General features: G+C 43.0%; 1 protein-coding gene across 1 annotated transcript; it reads right to left on the bottom strand.

The window, feature by feature from the left end:
* Positions 1 to 12925: 12925 nt before the first annotated feature.
* SRP19 (signal recognition particle 19) lies at positions 12926 to 17565 on the bottom strand. The gene is made up of 5 exons (XM_066181817.1): positions 17489 to 17565; positions 16310 to 16385; positions 15298 to 15369; positions 14206 to 14317; positions 12926 to 13261 (listed from the first exon to the last, which is right to left on the bottom strand). The coding sequence occupies exons 1-5, from the start codon at positions 17530 to 17532 to the stop codon at positions 13128 to 13130; spliced, it is 438 nt and encodes a 145-aa protein (XP_066037914.1). The 5' UTR covers positions 17533 to 17565; the 3' UTR covers positions 12926 to 13127.
* Positions 17566 to 19310: the final 1745 nt, after the last annotated feature.

The following is a 19310-nucleotide window of genomic DNA, read 5'->3' on the forward strand; positions in this document are numbered from 1 at the left end:
TTATATTTTGTATTATCTCATCTTTGCAGGAGAAGAATTCTTAACGACTTCATAGAAATGTCAGAGTTCTGCTACTTGAGAAGCAAACAGACAAAACCCAAAAAACTACACCCCAAAGAACCCCCAAACCTTGACAGATGAAAAGAGGCACACATGCTGTTTCATAGGAAATAGCAATACATTTCAGGCTACTCAGTTCCTACCCAGAGTGTCCCCTGCTCTTTCCCAGATCCCAAACTACCAAAGACTTGTCTCTTTCTTGCCATCTCCCTAATACAGCCACTACGGCAAGAGGTACTTAATTATTTTTTATTATTATTAATTATTATTATATAATAATGCTAATTATTTGTCATTGTGGAGTCAGAGACAAAGACACAATATTAACACTGAGATTATGCAGCAACAGCTTGGTTTATTGTCCAGCAGCTCCTTTAATAGGACTTTCAAATTTCCTGTGCTTACAGACATGATTGGTCAAGGGTCTCAACTCTGCCTAGCTCACTGGCTAGGGATATGGGTGCATCTGTGCTTCAAAGGGGTTGGCTGAGATCCTGTGTCTGGGTTTGAATCCAACCTATGATTATCGTGTCCTTGTTTACTTTGAGCTAGGCTGGTCAAGCTGGTGTCTGTTAAGCCAAATCATCTGTACAGATGTACCGATGTTACACGAATTGTTACAGTTCCCCCTTCTCAGTTTAATAAAGATGCAAAGTGTTCCCTGTTATCTTACCTGCAAGGGCCCTTTGCAGATAAGATGACAGAACACATATTATTCTACCTAACTCAACAAGCCTAGCTTCTCCCAGCCAGTGATGCATCCCACATATCATTGAAAATGTTACATCCATTCCCAGGAGCTGTCAGGCAGGATTACCAACAATACAAGCTTTCAAATTGGCACATGGCAGGCTTATTACTTGGAAGTTACAAACTTACAACTTAACTCTATGAACAAGAAACATTTCAACTTTAGAACTGTGGGGAAATCAAATAACGGGGAAAGCAACTTGTCCAGTTCAGGGTTTTGCCTTAAATAAACTTGTCTTCTCAAAAAGGTCCCAGATCACCATGTATCAATTGCACAGGTCGTTTAACTCACTGCTCCACCACGTCTGCTGCAGCTTCTTCATCACGAAGATGTTGTTTCTGGTTCCAAACAGGGTGCAGAGCAGGATGAGCACATCTGGCAAGTATCCATCGTGTTCCTGTGTCCATGGAAACACAGGCATACCCACATCCCCATGTAATGAGGTCCCATGGACCTTCCCACTTGTTTGTGATAATGTCTTTTACCATTACTTTTAGGTGACTGAGCATCTCCAGAAGACTGCAGTGATAGGCAATGATTTAAGATTACTGGGTTTTGGGATTGTTTTGGGATTGTTCTGGTACTGTTAAGTGATTCAAGGTGTAATCAGCTTTCGCTGCTCTGTGGGGTTTCACTACACATTCTGCTTTTTTGTTTACCTCAGATGCATTTTAAAGTGCCAAGTGCACTTACGTTTTAATTTTTGTATTTTATGTGCACATTCAACAGTGGCCTGTCCAGTTGCTAAATGGGGTATTCCAGTTAGGTGTGACACGAACCAGAGCTGTAGAAATTGTCCAGTTTGTTGTGATGTGTATGCAGGTCCATTATCTGTTGTGAGGGATACCCAAAGCAGCAAAGGCTAATCACCAACATGCAATGGCGTCCCGGCCTTTTTCTCCTTAATAGGCTGATGCCCACATGGCAGAGGAAAAAGTATCAATTGATACATGCACACATTTTAATCGTCCGAACTCAGGAATATGGGTGACATCAGTCTCCTAGGTTTTGTAAAGCTTTTAAGCCATGGGGATTAGCTACCATCTGTGGTGGTGCACTGTGGCCCTGGCAGTCAGTACAAGTATTGCCCATGTTACAAGCCTCTGTGTTCAATAGCAGAAATTGTCTCTGCAGAGCTCAAACACCTTGATGAAAGAAGTCATGTAAGGCTGTTGCTTGTGCCAGCGTGTCTGGCTGTGGTGCTGTCCAGGCACAGCTAGCTAGGTGGTCTGCTCATGCGTTGCCCTCTGTAATAAAACCTGGGAGATTTGAATGGCTTCTAATGTGTAGAATATAGTACAGGTAATCTTGTTTGGATGGCATGCCACAAAGTTTTTAGTAGGCCAAATAATTGTGCATTGTCAATTTCTTTCACCAGAGCTCAGTCTAATCTCTGTGCTATGTCATCAACATAGGCAGAGTCAGTGACAATATTTAAAGGGGTATGGGGAAAATGCTGAAAAGCCATGGTTACAGCATGTAGCTCCACCGAGGGGACCCATTCTCATAATCTTCCAATGTTTGGCATTCGCTATCTTCCTTCCATGTCACAACTGCCTTTCCCGTTTTCCCTGAACCACTGGTAAACACTGTAATGCTTTTTAAGGGTGTGCAACTGTTCAGAGGTTTTAGGGACAATACTGTGGTTTGACTCATTTGTAGTAATGCATGACTCAGTAAATGATAGCAAATTTGCCTTGAGAAATTTTGTAAGGCACTTTGCAAAGCAGTGCTGTTGGCATAACATCACTCAAATTCATCTTGTGTCACAGATACAATGATCTTTGAAGGATCTTTTGCAGTCAGTTGTAAACACCTTTGATGACATTTCATGATTAACTGGGTAATTAACTCAAAAATGGTAGGGGCTGTTTCTCTAGGTTGTTGAGGTAAGAACATCCTTTCTAAAACATGCAAAGGGTCAGACCACTGAGAATCCCACTGTCCAATCATAGCATTAGGATGGAAATCAACAATGAAAATAAACACAGTAATACACACTTCCAGGCATATTCTGTGGATCTGTCTGTGATGGCTTGCTCTACTATCTCAAGAGCAGCCTTTGCCTCCAGGGTTAACTTCCTAGGAGAAGTTAGATCAGGATCACCCTTTAGTGGGTGAAATAATGGTGCTAATCGTGGAGTGGTCAACCCTAGGTAGGGTCTGAGCCAGTTGATGATACCCAAAAGTTTTTGAGCATCATTTAAATTTTTAATTTTTGTTGAGAATTGAATTGTCTGGGGCTGTATGCTCTGATCTGTAATTTTGAGACCAAGGTACTTCCAAGGTGGTTGCTGCTGTATCTTTTCTGGTGCTACTTCCAGCCCAAATGTTTTTAATGCTTGCAACAGGTTTGGCCGAATCAGTGAGTTCTTTTTTTGTTTGGGTTGCTATCAAAATGTCACCCATGTAGTGGTAACAGTATGCCCCTGGAAATTGTTCTCTCACTGATGAGAGTGCCTGAGCAACATATCATGGACACATTGTAGTGCTGTTTTTCATACCTTTAGGAAGTATTTTCCATTGATAACGCTCTACTGGTGCAGCGTTATTAATGGAAGGCACAGTAAAAGCAAACTTTGGGGTATCATCTGGCTGCAGTGGAATAGTAAAGAAACAATCTTTCAGGTCCACAATTAGAATATCCCAGTTGGCCGGAATCATTGTAGCAGATAGCATACCAGGCTGGAGGGTGCCCATGCTCTCCGTGGCTGAATTGATCTTTCTTAGGTCATGGAGCAACCTCTATTTACCAGACTTCTTTTTTATAATAAACACTGGAGTGTTCCAAAGGCTCATGGATGGCTCTATGTGCCCTTGAATCAGCTGTTCCTGCACCAAAGACCTAAGGGCATGTAACTTGTTTCTCAAGGGATCACTGTGGTACCCACACTGTCTGAGTGATAGGCCATTCTGGGGGTAGTGTGGGATATTTCACACCCTTTAAAACAGTGGCCCCTGTTAAAAATCCATCCCCACCTGGGCTCCCCACACAGATAAAACATCCCTCCCTCACAGGTTAAGTGGTGCTGCAGTAATGTAAGGTCTAATGGTGGTAGCTGTTTGTCCCTCAGGATTTTTTACCAAACAGGTTTACTGCTCTAACAGCTCTGTGTCATCCCTCTGAAGCCAGGGTGGATCCTGCAGGCTTGGTGGGCCATGATGGAAGCCAAGTGTGGGCAGAGATGATGGTGATGTATAGCCCTGTGTCAATCATGCCACTGACATTTACTTAGGACGGCCTTGCCCGAGGCATTGTGGCAATACACACTATGTTGGGCCTCTGCTTACCCATGACCTGGGTCCAAAATACCTCAGGTTCACCTGTCAACCCAAAGCCTTGGTCTCCTCACACTCTGGGATCTGTATTTGGGACACAAGACTTTAAAAGGATAAGCTGGGCAATTCTGTTTTTTTCAGGACTAGTCAGGTGGAGTAGGGGTTGAAACCATTGCACATATTTGTCCAGTAAAGTCTGCATCTATAAAACCAGGGCGCACATAGATGCCTTGCAAGGTGGCACAAGATATTCCAATTAACAGTTCACTCAGTCCTCTCCCAATAGACCTCTGTGCCTTGAGAGGGACTTTATGTACCTTTAAGATAGTAATGGTAACTGAGACGGAGGTGGACACTTTCATTCTAGCTGCTCCTTGAGTCCTTTCTGTGAGCCAGTTGCATAAGCTTGCAACAGGAAGGTAGGGAGATACTTGTGTCTTCATGCATTTCCCCCTTGCATTGGGTCTTCTGTTTCCCTGGTTCTTAAAGGATTCTTTAAAAGACTGTTTATTAGTATAGACTTTGTATTTGCACAGCCTGGCCATGTGACCAGGTTTCCCACATTGATCACAACTAAAGATCATATTCCTTTGTCCTGGACATGTCCCTATTAGAGTGGGTTTGCAGGGACAGTTCGCTTTCAGGTGGCCTTGTTGTTTACACTTGTAGCATTGAGATGTTATCTTTACAGAAGCTGCTATGGAATCTGCTAGCATGGTCATGTTTTGAGAATTGGATCCAACCTTAGCACAGGCATTTATCAATTCATTTAGTGACGGATTTTCATGAGGCAGCAGTTCTATGACCTTTTGGCAGTCCTCATTGGCATTGTCCTTTGCCAGTTGTAAAATTAGATGATTTCTGGCCTCAAAATTAACAATGTGTTTTTCCATAGCAACTTGTAATCTCTGTATAAATTGTAGATATGGTTCTCTGACTCCTTGTCTGATTTTGGAATATGTTTGGGTTGGGTTTGCCATGTTACCTTAAGCAGTGTCTGCAATCCCAATCTTTCACCTGTGCCAGTATTAAGGGATGCAATCTATCCTGGAGTTGTGGATCCCCCATGATGGTAATCCCAGAAGTTTATGGACCCATGCTTCATAACGTGGGTCTTCTCATGGTACCTTTATCTTTTTTAACTCCTGTTTTTCAGGACTGCTCTTCCACATAGTTTTGAACACCATATATTGGACTGTTGTAAACATTAATTTGAAAAACTAATTTATATCAAAAGGAGTTACCTCCTCAGTGGTTAGGAATCATAGCATATTAGCCACGGGAGTAGAACCCAAATCGTGCTTGGCCACTAGCTGATGCAGTTCAGAAAGAATTGGCCATTGGAAGGGGCTGTACTTGTCAGTAGTTTTGTTGCCTCTTATTACTGGATAAACGGCAACTGTCCCGTCCTCAGGGTCCCAGCCCCCTGACATGGGTACATCAATTAGTTCTGCCCTTCATAGTCCCCATTAGCGATAGCTGCCTGTTTTACCTGTTGCCAAATGCTCACAGGTTTGGGCAGGGCTGTTGGCAGTGCAGCCATAGCAGAAATATCTCAGTGTTCTACAGGGGGATGATGGCTCTGGCTTTCTCTGCTGGTCTCCCTTGCATCCCTTGCTGATGCACATTCCAGGGACAGCTCCAGCTCTGATAACAGGGGTGTGCTCACGGCAGAGGCAGCAGTGATTCCAGGGTCCCTGGGTCCACTGTTACTTCTGGGCATTTTGTCTCCAGGATTTCCTGGTGACGCATTTCCTGGACCTGCCCATGAAGGCTGGGTCAGCGGTGGAGCCACACCCCACGGAGGCTGGATCGGAGACACAGGCACGCCCCACAGGTTTTGAAGCTGGCCCACTTCGTCTCAGGAGGAGGCGGTCCTGGCGTGCATATGGTAGGAGAGGGTGCGTGTGGTCCTAGCACACGCTGATCTGGTGACTGCGCAGACGCTCTTGGAGCTGTAAGGCACTCTGTTGCCATGGGAACTGGGCAGCTCACACAGCTAGGTATGGTAGCAGAATGCCCGCTTATTACAGGGGAGCAGCACAGCTCCACCGCAAAAGCAGCTTGACTGTGATAGTAGCTGAGCGCCTGGCAGGAGCTAGGCAGTGTCTCAGAACGGCTGGGGGCAGTCTCAGGGGACCCAGCAGACACAACAGGGGGCAGCGCAGCCAAGCACGGAGCAGCAGGCATGGTTTTGCGGCAGCCAGACGGGGCATCAGCGCGATCCCGGGCCGTTTCATGGCACGCTGTGACTTCTTTGCCCGTCCTCTCCTCCCGCTTGCCCGGTGTGGCGTCTGTGTCTCCTGCTTCCCCTGGCACCACGCTTTTGCCGCTCGCCTCTGGGAGGCGCCAGTGGCAATCCTGCTGTCTTTGCCACCCGCTCTCTCTTCAACTGTTCTAGTAAGTCAATGATGAATCTTCATGGTTTTATAACCTTAATGGCGGTCTCGTTGCCTGTTGAAGCTGCTGAAAGGATATCTTGGCCAGCCTGCTCCCATGTTTTTACAGTTAGGGTGGCTCCTTCGGACACATCCAGCCCGTGGCTCTCATACCATGCTATTAGGGCTAGTGAAGTCCATTAGTTGTACTTTTCCCATCTATTTTTTAAAACTGTGTCCATACCTGCAAGAGCGGGTCCTCCAGTGTCAAAGCCTGCACCCTCATGTTCCTGGCAGCGTCTCTAATTCACAAAAGGGGGGTCTAGACCCATGCGGCTTTCCCCGCCATTCCTCACCGCACTCTTTGCCGCCCGCAGCTCTCTTCACTGCCCGCAGTGCTCTGCAGCCCGCGATTTTTCTTTACTGCCCACAGCTCTCTGCTGCCCCCAGTTTCTTCTGCCACCCACAACTCTCTGCCTGTGCCCCTCTCCACTGTCAGCAAATTTTTTGCCCGCAGCTTTCCACAGCCTCACTGGCTGCCCGCAGCAATCCTGCTGCTCTGCGGCACTGTCCTGCAGCCCCTTGTCTCCCCGCAATACCTCGGCTGCTTGTTGCTATCACATTGGGGTCACCAGATGCCACTGTGGAGTCTGAGACAGGGACAAAACATCCCTCTGAGATCATGCAGCAACAGCTTCCTTTATTGCCTGGCAGCTCCTTTTATAGGGCTTGCAAATTTCCCGCACTTACAGACATATTGGGTCAAGGGTCTCAACTCTGCCTAGCTCACTGGCCAATAATATGGGTGCATCCGTGCTTCAAAGGGGTTGGCCGAGGTCCTCTGTCTGGGTTTGCATATGACCTATCATCGTGTCTAGGAACCTGTTTACTTTGAGCTAGGCTGGTCGGGCTGGTATCTGTTAAGCCAAATCATCTGTGCAGATATAGTCCAGCTATATCTGTTACAATTATTCAATAATAATGATAATTAATTATCTTTTTATTTAGGGGGAAATAACCCCTTTGAAAAGGGTATCCCTTATCCTAAGAGAGAAAATAACCCCACAAAGGCCAGTCTGTAAAAGGAAGAAGCTAAATAACTGGTGTCCAGTGACAGAATTTGTGGGAATTGTTCAAATCATTCAATCTCCTGTGCCAGGGGAAGTTCAGACTTGACACAGGGAAGCATTTCTTTATCAGGAGGGCGCTCAGACCTTGGAAAAGGCTTCCTGGAGAGAGTGGTCAATGCCCCAAGCCTGTCAGTGTTGAGGCGTTGGGACGATACCCTTAAAAGTGTGCTTTAACTGTTGGTCAGCCCTGACGTAGTCAGGCAGTTGGTTTGGATGATCATTTTAGGTTCCTTCCAACTGAAATAGTATATCCCATTCCATTCCATTCCATTCCATTCCATTCCATTCCATTCCATTCCATTCCATTCCATTCCATTCCATTCCATTCCATTCCATTCCATTCCATTCCATTCCATTCCTGTAGCTCCAGAGAAGGAATCAAGGGAGCCACCATCTTTCATGTTCCCAAGCAGAGCACATACAAATACCCATAGGTATATGTGCCCCAAAAGGCGCATATATCTGGCTAAAACTTTCTCTTAAACACACTGTCCTGGGTTGAAGTATATTCTATCACCATCTTCATGAACTGTTGAAACCAGGTGAGGCAATGCTCCCTGCCTCCTCCACTCTGGCTTATCTTCTGTTAATGGGCCCATCAGCACCTTTGCCACACAGCTCACAGATAACCCCCTCCTGGACTACCTCCTGTTAATGGGCCCATCAGGCCTTATCACATGACTCACCATCCCATTGTGAGATGCTCCGCCCAGAGGGAGGAACCAAGCATTCCAGCCTGGATATAAGCTGAGACTCTGAACACCAGAGGGGTGCTTACCCACTGGATTCCCAGAGGACCTGAGCTACCAGACCTTTCTACAGGATCACTGCTTCAGGAAGACCACCTCATCTGGACTGCTTCCATCACTCTGCTCAGGTTGTATTCTGACTCTGTCAGTGGTCTCTTGTATTATTGCATCTATTTTATTTTACTTTCTTTCCTTTTTTCCTATTAAATTGTATCTCTGACTTGGAGCCTCTCATTTGTTTTGCTTTCAAACCACTACACACACACAAGGAACAGGATTGTAAACACATGCAGGTTTTTTAAAGACCAGCTATTTTTTGCAGAGCTGGTCGTTGAGTTACTTCATGGCTGAAGGCTGACAACTACATATGGTCACGCATTATTGTCACTTCCTGAGTTAAAACACATTTCAAAATAACCTTTTAAAGCTCCCTCTCTTTACTCATTTAATTACTCAATTAAGAATTGAATAATTATGGTTGTGCTTCTGCTATAGCAGCTATATGCTATATATCTGAAAGAATAAACCGTCTATCTCACAACAGTGCTGAATTCTCATTTTTAGTACTTCTGTTATTGATTGCCTGTATCATCACACCTTCCTGATGCTCAATGTCAACATTATCATCCATTCCTGACACAGAAATTGTTGTAAGGATTGTTATAAGGATTTTGAGCTCATATGTCCATTTCAAATGTTTAATTTTTGCTTAGATACCTAGAAAACTGTATAGGTAAATAACACACGCATGTATTCTCAGAGAGCTAGACCGGGACACTAGTTCATTATCCATATTCCTCCTGTCCTGGATGCTGAGTAAATTCCCACTCATGGATGTATACCTTCCTTTGTTACTGTTGCCACCTACAGGAAATCTTGGACCAGAGTGTCTTTTTAGCAATGATGCTGCATAAATAAAACCTCACAGAAAACTGTAAAATCAAGGCAGGTGGACTAAAAGGACATTCATTATCAGTCAGCTTCCCCCTCAAAAATAAAATAATAATAAAAAAATTATTCACAGCATTCAGACTAAAAGTTGCAATATTTCTGCATTTTTATAGAAGACTTGTCCCCACTCCCAATCCCACAACAATTCATAAGATTTTTCCTGTTCCCAGAAATGAGGCATAATCTATTAACTGAGGAAGAACAGAGGTGGTCTTGATCTGCTTGTTTTTAATCCTCCAAGGAACCCAATTTATCAAAATACAGAAATGGAAGTCTAGTTAAAGACTAGTAAACTTAACTCTGTCAGGAAAAGGTGAGTTGCGTTTAACTTTGTGCTGCCTGGTTTTGTTTTTAGGAACAAATATTGCTCATACAATATACTTAATTTAAAGCCAGACATCATAAAAAGCAAAACAGTCCCATTTAAAGATGGGAGGATAAGCAGATAGGAGTTAGGGAACTCAGTCTTCAAATTCCTAAGGTAGTGGTCATCTGATTTCCTAGTAGGACTTTAAGAAATAGGCTGCTTTACCCAAAATACCCACAGAGTTTTCTTTGTTAGTTTGACTAATTTATATTTTGTGTATTTGAGCTCAATATTACCCTTTTCAGAAGTCTTGTTTTTCCTTGCAAGATTCCCAGACTTTAAAATAGCTTTATATTTTGGGTTCTGAGATTAGGAAAGTTGGGTAACCAATGCCATTAAGATTCTTTCTCACACATACAGATAGGTCAGACCACTTCTGAAGGTATTTAATTTCAGACCAGAGTAAGTTATATCCCACAAGACTTTACCTCCACATTTTTAAGTTGTCTGTAGTCTAAATCTCTGACTTACAAAAGTTAAGCATAACATGATCATAAGTTGTCTGGAGTCATCCTTCTTTAGTTTATATCATGAAGATGAGCTACCTTGGTACCAATCGATTTTCACACAGCTCTCAATTTATTTTAAGTTTCAGAAAAATTACTCATCACTTAACAAAATCCAGGAATAATTTGAGCCTAACAATCTGTAGGAAATTATGGTCTTTTATGTCACAAGCGTATCTTTCACTCCTGGTATTTTTCCCCATGTTGCAACTAGCTTTAGCACTTCCCTAGAGTGAATGTGCCTTAATAACCTCTAACCATGTCCAGTAGTTTTCCGCCACAAAAAACCCTTTTCATATAGCATCTGTTTCCACATTTCACACCCCATGGCACTTCATCAGCTCACAGGGATATCATTTAACTAACTTCTCAAAATTTAGTCCAGACACTCCAAAGGTAACTGGTATAAATTCATACATCAGGGGAAAAAAAAATCCTCTGAAGCCATTTGTATGTAATCACGGTCAATTACAGCTTTAGAATACAAGACTTCCTCTCCTAAACATTTCTGGTTTAGAGAATCTGCATACTGCTCACACTGAAAGGAAAGAATTCTCCCTAATAGTGAAAAGAGAGTAGGAGGGACGTATGTGTGCACACAATCAGTTTTTTCCTGCAGAGCCTAACATCACTCTGGAAAGAATCATGGGGTGACATGGGCAGGGTTCTGTTCTGGCTAAACTGATGCTGTGTTTGAGGTGTGGACTTGAGCATGGACATTACCCCAGAGGTTATCTATGGATGTGAAAAAGGCAGTGTGATTAAGCCCAACAGTTAAACCCTTTCTGGTATGGAGGACGATGGCTGAAATGTCAATATATGGGTGCCAGGTATCTTGAGTGTATCAGTCCCCCAAATCTACCAAGGCAAGACCCATGTGCTCACAGTGGGGGGATCAACTACTGGATGGCTGGAAGCACCCTTTGTACCACACCACTGTCCTTGAAAAGCAGATCTTATTGGGGCATAATACACCAGAAATTATTGAGTCAGACAATGGGATTAGTTTCCAAAGCAACCTCATAGACACTTGGGCCAAAGAGCATGGCACTGAGTGGGAGCATCACATTCCCTGTCCTACACCAGCCTCTGGAAAGATCAAATAATGCAATAGATGGTAAAAGAGCACACTCAAGGGCAGTGGGCAGTGGAACCTTCACACCCTGGGGTGCATATTTAGCAAAGGCCACCTGGTCAGTCAACACCCAGGGATTGCTCATTGACCTGGTATGGCCCAGTCTAAACTTCTGCTTACTGTACAAGGGGATAGAGTTCCTGCAGTGAACATTAAAAACATGCTGGAGAAGAGTCTGAGTTATCACTATCTCAGACAAAGGTAAACCCATCCCTGGGATTACTTTTGCTCAGGAACCTAGATGCATGTGGTAGGTCCTGTGAAAGGATGGAGAAGTCTAGTATGTTTCAAATAGATTTGATTTTGGGAAAGAACAGCCAATGAATTAATTACTGTGAAACACTGTGAATTATCATTTCCTTGATGGCCCTGTGCCCAGAACCACATTGGCAACCCTGTGGTACCTGTCTGTGCCATGCTGAATTTGGGGCTCTGACCTCAACTCCATTTGATCACACATTAATGAAGAATGAAATTTGATGGAACCATGAGCACAGCAGTGATGGATTCAGAACTGCTTTCCTCATACAACAGTACAACACTACACACCTTCTTGCCAGCCTGAAAACTGGTTTTGACAGATGGAACCCAGCGTCATGCACTCAGTGTACTCAATGGACTTTCATAGGGATGGTCCGTAATTTAAGGGAATGTTACCTCTGTGTGTATATGTACCAAAAGAAAGTGATGGGAGTTTTGGGAACTGGTACCTGGCATTACATAAATTATATGGAATAAGGGATGCCTGTTGTTCTGATTTCAGCTGCAATCCAGTGAATTTTCTTCCCAGCATCTGTGAGTGCTGTCTTTTGGATTCAGTGTGAGAATAATGCTGGTAACACACTGGTGTTCTGCTTGTTCTTGAGCAGTGTTTACGTTAAACCCAGGACTTTGCAATGCCTCACGCTCTACCAGTGAGGAGGTGTGGCAAGACCCAGGGCAGGTGACCCAAGCTGACCAAAGGGATATTCCATATCATAGATTAGCATGTCCAGTATATAAACAGGGGGAAATTGGCCAGGAGGGGCTGATCACTGCTGGGGGTGGGGCTGGGCATCAGTCAGCAGGTGGTGGTGAATGGTTGTATTGTGCCTCAATTGTTTTGATCTTTTCTCTCCTTAAAAAAACCTGTAAAGATAATTATATTTTATTATAGTCATGGTCACTTGTATTACTGATTTTTATTTAGTTTAAATTATTAAACTGTCCTTACCTACACCCACAATCTTTTTCCTTCCTGATTATCCTTCCAATATCCCATTGAGAGCGGGGACTGAGGGAGGGGCTGGATGGTGTTTAGTTGCCAGTTGGGGTGAAACCACAACAATTAGGTTGCTCAAAGTCCCATCCAGCCAGGATTTGAAAACTTCCAGAAATGGGGCATCCACAACTTGTCTGTACAAACTGTGCCTCCACTACCCTCATAGTGAAGAATTTCTTCCTAACACAGAATAGCACAGAATTAAGACAATTGCTTCCCTATCATAAATAAATGGTTTACTAAGGCAACCAGATTTCAAAAGGTGAATAATTCTTTTGGAAAAAAAAAATTCTCTCACCCACCCCATTTGCTTATATTGTTCCACTTCTAACATGAGTGCTAACGTCATACTTGCAGGTTATGTGTGAAAAGAGATTTATTGTTACACAGATGCAAGGCAGTTACATGCATTCCAGTTCCAAGAAAAGCAGGCAGGCAATTCTACTCAGCTTCACCTCTTCATTTCTTGCTTGTATTTTCACTTCAGAGTTATCCATGGTGTCCATCTGCACTTGTTTTAAGTACAACTATGCAATGCAACAGTGACTCCAGATGTCAATTTATTTCTTTTTCTTCCCTTTACCTTTCTTGCCTCCCTCTCCTTGCTGAAGGCTTTGATCACTACCGCCCATCTTCTGAGTTCTTGTTTTCAGTTTGGGAATGGTTTCTGCAGCATACAGCATCACTGACTTACCTAAAATACAGTGAGAGATCAGTGCATGCCTAGGAATGGACAGAAAACCTAGGCACTGCTTCCTGCCCCTGGTATAGCAAGCAGCTTGTGAAAAGTTCTTGGGGGAAAGAAAAAAAGTTCAGGACTGATAAATGACACAGTAGACAGGAAAAGCCATATAACCTGACAATCTCTGAAGTGTCTACATGCTTCCTGCTACTGTTTCCCTCCACCTCCTACTGGCCAAGAACACTGGGCACAGAATGATCAGACGAAAGCTACCTGCATTTTTACAAAGGCACTGCTGCCTTCCAGCAGGACTCTGGCTTTAAATCATCTTCCTCTGTCAGTACACTTATGCTACTGTACACCCAACACTCTTCCTGCTCTTTCCTTAAGATATATACTGTTTCCCTTTTACACAGGGAGTCATCTTCAGAAAAAATGTAAAAGATGACTTGTTATTCAAGATGAATAATTCCTATTAATTAGTTTAGGGGAACTGCTTCATTGTTAATTTAAGAAAATGGCCAGTGGAAAACTCAGTTGAACTCAGTATTGTGTTTTATCAATTTAGCATCCACTCTGATGCCCAGATGATGTATGTATCCCAAGAAAACAGCAGAATTTAGCCATTTAAGCACTAAACTGTTTTAAATGCCAACCAAACAGTAAGCCAAAACTGAATAGATGGTTTATTCAATGCAGCACTCACACAATGTTCCCCACAAGCCCCTCCAATGACACTGCTGCGGAAGCAGCAGAATCAAAGGCAACAGCATTTTGCAAACTTTATTCAGTGCTCACAACTTAATTTTGTTGACTTATACAGGCAACAAGATTTAATGTTAAACTGTAGGATTTATAATAGTTAAAACTAATTAAACATGCTGTTAACATAACATAAACCAAGTCTTTCTGGTTTATTAACAGGTGAGGTACCTAAACCCAGGCACTCTACTCACGTGTTGGAAACTGAGGCAAGCATGGGTTGCCATCATCTTGTTTGAGCTGGATTCGTACTCTGCCTCTGTACTGCACATCTCTGTTCCACTCTCTGGGATACATCTTGTTTTTCTGTCATACAAAAGGAGAAATGTATCATAACATGCATTGGAAGACACAACCGTTTCAGAGGCACTGCTGAAAACAACTCCTGGTACTGAGCAATTTTGTGAATAAACTTACAGGGACCATTTTACATCCCCAGTGGTCTGGACCACAGAGGCACAGGTTTTTGTTTTATCTCCACTGCTACAAACCCTTCTGGACACCTAGGGATAGCAAGTGATAGGTCACAGTTACTTAATTTGCTTTTGCTTAATTATAGCCTTCATTCTTGATGAAAAATCACAGGTTTCTCAGTACAGATGGTGTGCACTGTCCAGATACCTCTGCAAAACAAAGTAATTTTGTACCAGGCTTTTGGGTATTTTCTGGATGAGGACCTATACTCTTCTTAGTAAAAATAACGTTGTTCTAAATTAATCATTACTTCAGGAAATGACCTGTGAAGTTACCTCTCTAGAAATCCAGATACATTCCCTAAGGAAAAAGTAACCAATAAACTATTTGAAGAGCAAGCATGTACTGCAATAAAAAGCTAACATTCTCTTGCTGAAACGTAACTAAAAAGGACTATGAAGATTGCAATTATCAGAATCCTATTCCTATACAAGACTCTTTGCAAAGATCATCTCCTTCCATTAAAAACATTAATTTTAAAAAGCTTAATTTGAAGAGTTTCAGCTTGCAAAAATCTTTTATTCTGACACACTTAAGCATCCAGGAAAGTTTTCTAAGAAGGATGGTAAAACAGAAGTAATCATTTTATCAGCTTCAAAAGTCACATTGTCTGAAGGATCTGAGGTATTCCTGACTTGCATCAGTTTTCCAACATTTACTTCATGATTATGGTCAGTTATCATATAAAGTAAGCAAAGCTAATAACAAAACTTCTGAACCGCAAGTTATAAAAAAAAAAAGATATAATGAAAGAACAGAGACACATAACAAATTTGGGGGTTTTTGTATGTGGGGACTTTTTTTTTAATTACCTCTAATAACACATTGAATCCTACTGCTGCACATACATCTTGGATTTCTGTAGATGTGGGATTTTCAACAGCCTGTTGAAACAATGTGTTAACATTAATTAGTTTCAACTATGACCTGCCTATACAAAAATAGTTACCAGTTTCCCAGTCTGTAACTAGGAAAAGCTGATGTGGAAAGAGAAGGTACATATCTAGTGTAGAAGTCATCTGCCAGTGCTGCTGTGGTTTAGAAAATATTAAAATTAAAAAAAAAAAAGAAGAGCGAAGACATCAGGAAACAGATGAGATAGAATTCAGTAGGACAGGAGAGCAAGTTAAAGAATTGCGTAGAAAAAGTAATTGAAGTTAATTAACAGTTATTGTATGTACAGGGATACCAAAAGCTGTGAATCAGCAACAGCAAACTTACAGCAAGGAGGGAGGAAAAAACCACAAAATTTCTATCCACAGAGCAGCAGATTCCTCCCATAGGTAGGCCTTTGATCGGCAACTTGCATACTCAAGAAAGATTTTATTTTTAAAAAAACACCAAACTCTAAGCAGCAAGAAAAGCCCTTCATATTCCCAGAACTGCTTGCTAAAATTTTTAGAGGCGAGTGAGATGACAAAAAACTTTTTCTGGACAGATTCAAAGCAGTAATAACTACCATCCCTGTGTGTCACATGCACAGGACACAGAGTATAGGCTCAAATAGTCAGTCACCAGAACCCAATCATTAGCTAGCTACTCTTTTCTGCACTGCTTTCAAATTCTGCAAACTACCTGTGTAAGCAGCCGAGTGCATTCAGTCCCTCATCACTTCACCTGCTTGCTCAAGGTGCTGTTCACATGAAAGCAAACGCTTCAGCCCAGGGCTCTCCTACTAAATTCACATACTGGCACTAGGTTACCTTCAAATACTCTGTGATTTCCACACAATGGGGGAATGGGAAGATCAGAGGGATGTATTTTCCAGCACTCTACACACTGCTACATAGCAAAACAAAATTTCCCTGCCACCCATGAAATTACCTTGTCTATAGGTATCCTTCTTCCTTCTGCTATTGTCTTCTTATTATTCAAGTAAGCTGGATAAATGCAGATAAATCTAAGAAGAGAAAACAGTGAGTTTAAGCAAGCTTTATCAACTTCTTAATGCTTATGCAGTATTTTTCTAGTAAAACAGAAAACAACTGTCATGGCTACAACACAGAAGTTCCCACAGCAGTTTATAACAACTATGTATTTTCCCTAGACTGCTTAGTAAGATACGGGAAAATCCCACTTTGAATGATCATGGACACCACATGACACCATTTTTGGAGGCACTGTGTACAAGGGATGGCACTACCCATTCCGAGAAGAAGGAAAAAAAAAAAAAAAAAAAAAAAAAAAAGGCTGAAATAGAACTTTATGACCTATTTCTTAAAACCTTAAAACCTGGAACATACGTATTTCCCTGAAAAGAATTAACATTTCCAGAAAAAGTTTTAATACAATATTACCTAACTAAGTTTCGTGATTGTTTTGTTTTGTGTTTTTGTTTGTTTTTAATTCACACACATATCAACCCAGATTTGGATACATTTATAAAAGCTACTGCAAAATTGCACTTAGAAACTTGCTTAAGATTTTTCAATAGATTTACACCTGTCAAGCAGATACACAGGATTAGTGTAACAGAACCTCTGTTATACTAATTAGACAATTAAAAAAACCAACTAGATGAGACCAAGGAGATGTGGAAGAAGGCCTGCATTGATAAGGATCTCTGAGAGCATAAGAAAATAGGGAAAATGAGTAAAACATATGGTGGAGACAGACTCCAATTAGCTGAATGACAAGAGTGACAAGGATCACGTTCCTTGTTGCCTCTAAAAAAAAAAAATCATCTCAACTCCTACTGTTTTCTCCTTCTCTTGTCCAGTGGTTTTCTCCACTCTGTGCTACTGCCGTCTTTATGAGCTGACTGGGTCTGGGTTCTGCCCGGGAATTCCAGTCTCCTTACTGACTTCCCAACCACACAAGTATCACCACCACCCTTTGTCCTACAGGGATTTAATTTTAACCATCATCATCCCTCGCTCCACAGGGATTAAAAAACCACCATCCCTTGGTCCGCTCGCGTTTTCTTTTCAGCGAGCCCTGAGTGACATGAAAACAAACGAATACACTGAAGACCCGACCCCAAACAAGCCGTGCCCACAGTACCTCTCCTTGTCCGCCGGGGACGCGACGCCGGCCGCGGCGGCCATGACAGCAGAACTTCCCCCGCCCCGCGCCACGGCGGCACAGAGAGCCCGCCCCCGACGGCCCGATGCGAGAGTTTATTGGTTACTATCGCTGTCTGTCAAAAGCCGCAGCCTGTGAGAAGGCGCTACGTCGTCGTCGGGGCCGCGCGCACAGCTTCCGCCAGGCTGAGGGAGTGGCGGCGGGAATGGCGGCGGGAATGGCGGCGGGAAGGGTGCAGGGCGTCCGGGGATGTACGGAAACGTTGTGACACGCACCCGTGAATAATGGGCTGCAGGCTCCAATGAAACACGAGCCCAAAAGGTGGCGGTGGGCGATCCGAAGTGTGCTCGGAGGGCCCCAAGGCGCCGTGTGGTGTCCTTCGCCCACAGAGCTCTTGCGGTGTTTGAATCAAGGAACGATCTATCTAAGAAATGCCCAGAGATATTTATTTGGTATTACCACAGCGTCCTGTACAATTACGTGAAAGAAAATAGGCTAAAGCGTAAGGAAAAAAGTACGGGGTCAGTAGTGGATCCAACCCTATGTCACTCCTTCATTAAGGCTGTGGATGAGGGTCAGGTGCACCCTTAGCGATGTTAACACAGCCATGGTGCACCCTTGCTGGTGGCACCGAGCTGTGAGGCACCTTCCCTTTTTCTCTGTCTTTACGAGTTTTCTTTCATAACATATCCATTCTTCTTTATTAGGGCATTCTCCTATTAATTTTTGCCTAAACTTCCCTACGTTTTTAGAAAGCCAATTCAGTTTCCTGTCCTCGGCACAAGGTGTTTGCAAAACCAAGTTGACACAACAGGGGTTAGGGTTGGTATGTATTCTGAGGACGGCTGTCGGTGTCTCCCCTGCATACACGGGATAGTAACACTTCTTGCAACAGTTGTTAGTAGGGCTAATATCCACAGGAGTCTGGTAGCAGGCAGTCTCCCATTTCTGTTTCATTTTTGTGGCAAGAGTAGGCCTGGGCAGAGGCTTGCCTCCTGCGACACTTTTACTAGCTAAAGTTACTTCTCTCCCTAGCAGGATCTTACTTTCCCCTCTCAGGTCAACTGGTGTTTCTTTGTATCTTCTGGAGACAGGGGACTAGTATGTGAAGGGGACTGCTCTATCCTCTGGATGGTCAGGTCTGAAATGAGAAATACCAAGCATCACTATTATTTCATTCATATTTCAACATGTTGAACATACAAACTATTTAATGTTCTCCAACAATTATTAATAAACAGTCTAATTTATAAGTTCTGTATTTAAACTTTGCCTGTGGTGTTTCCAGGGGGTTCTTTTCTTAATGTTAATTTAGTGTCCATAGCTTTTACTACAGCCCTTTCATCTGGTGGGGAGACTGGTCCTTTCACTCTTGAAACATGAGTCCATCCCTTTTCTTGGGTTCTTGCTGCAGTCTCTGTAATTAACAGAATCTGGAGGGGACCTTCCCACTTTGGAGTTAGGGGATGTCCTTTTCAGACCTTAATCAGGGTCCAGTCACCTGGCCGAAACCTATGGTTATCGAAGTCAATCGGTGTTGATTGGGGGAGGTATCCTTTTTCTCTCAGTTGTTTTAGGGTGTTTGCAATGACGTGTAAATATTGCCTTACATTCTGTTCTCCTTCTTCATATGTCCCTAGATTTCTGGGGGTTGTTAGGAAAGGTAAACCAAACAGCATCTCATATGGTGAAACACCAACATCTGCTCTACGCCTTGTTCTGATTCTCATTAATGCAAGAGGGAGACATTTTAACCAGTTTGATTTTGTTTCCTCTGTTAATTTATTAAGGGTTGTCTTTA

This window comes from Chamaea fasciata, unplaced genomic scaffold, assembly GCF_029207755.1.
Source record: "Chamaea fasciata isolate MVZ Bird 193981 ecotype frontalis unplaced genomic scaffold, bChaFas1.0.hap1 SCAF_4, whole genome shotgun sequence".
NCBI lineage: Eukaryota > Metazoa > Chordata > Aves > Passeriformes > Sylviidae > Chamaea > Chamaea fasciata.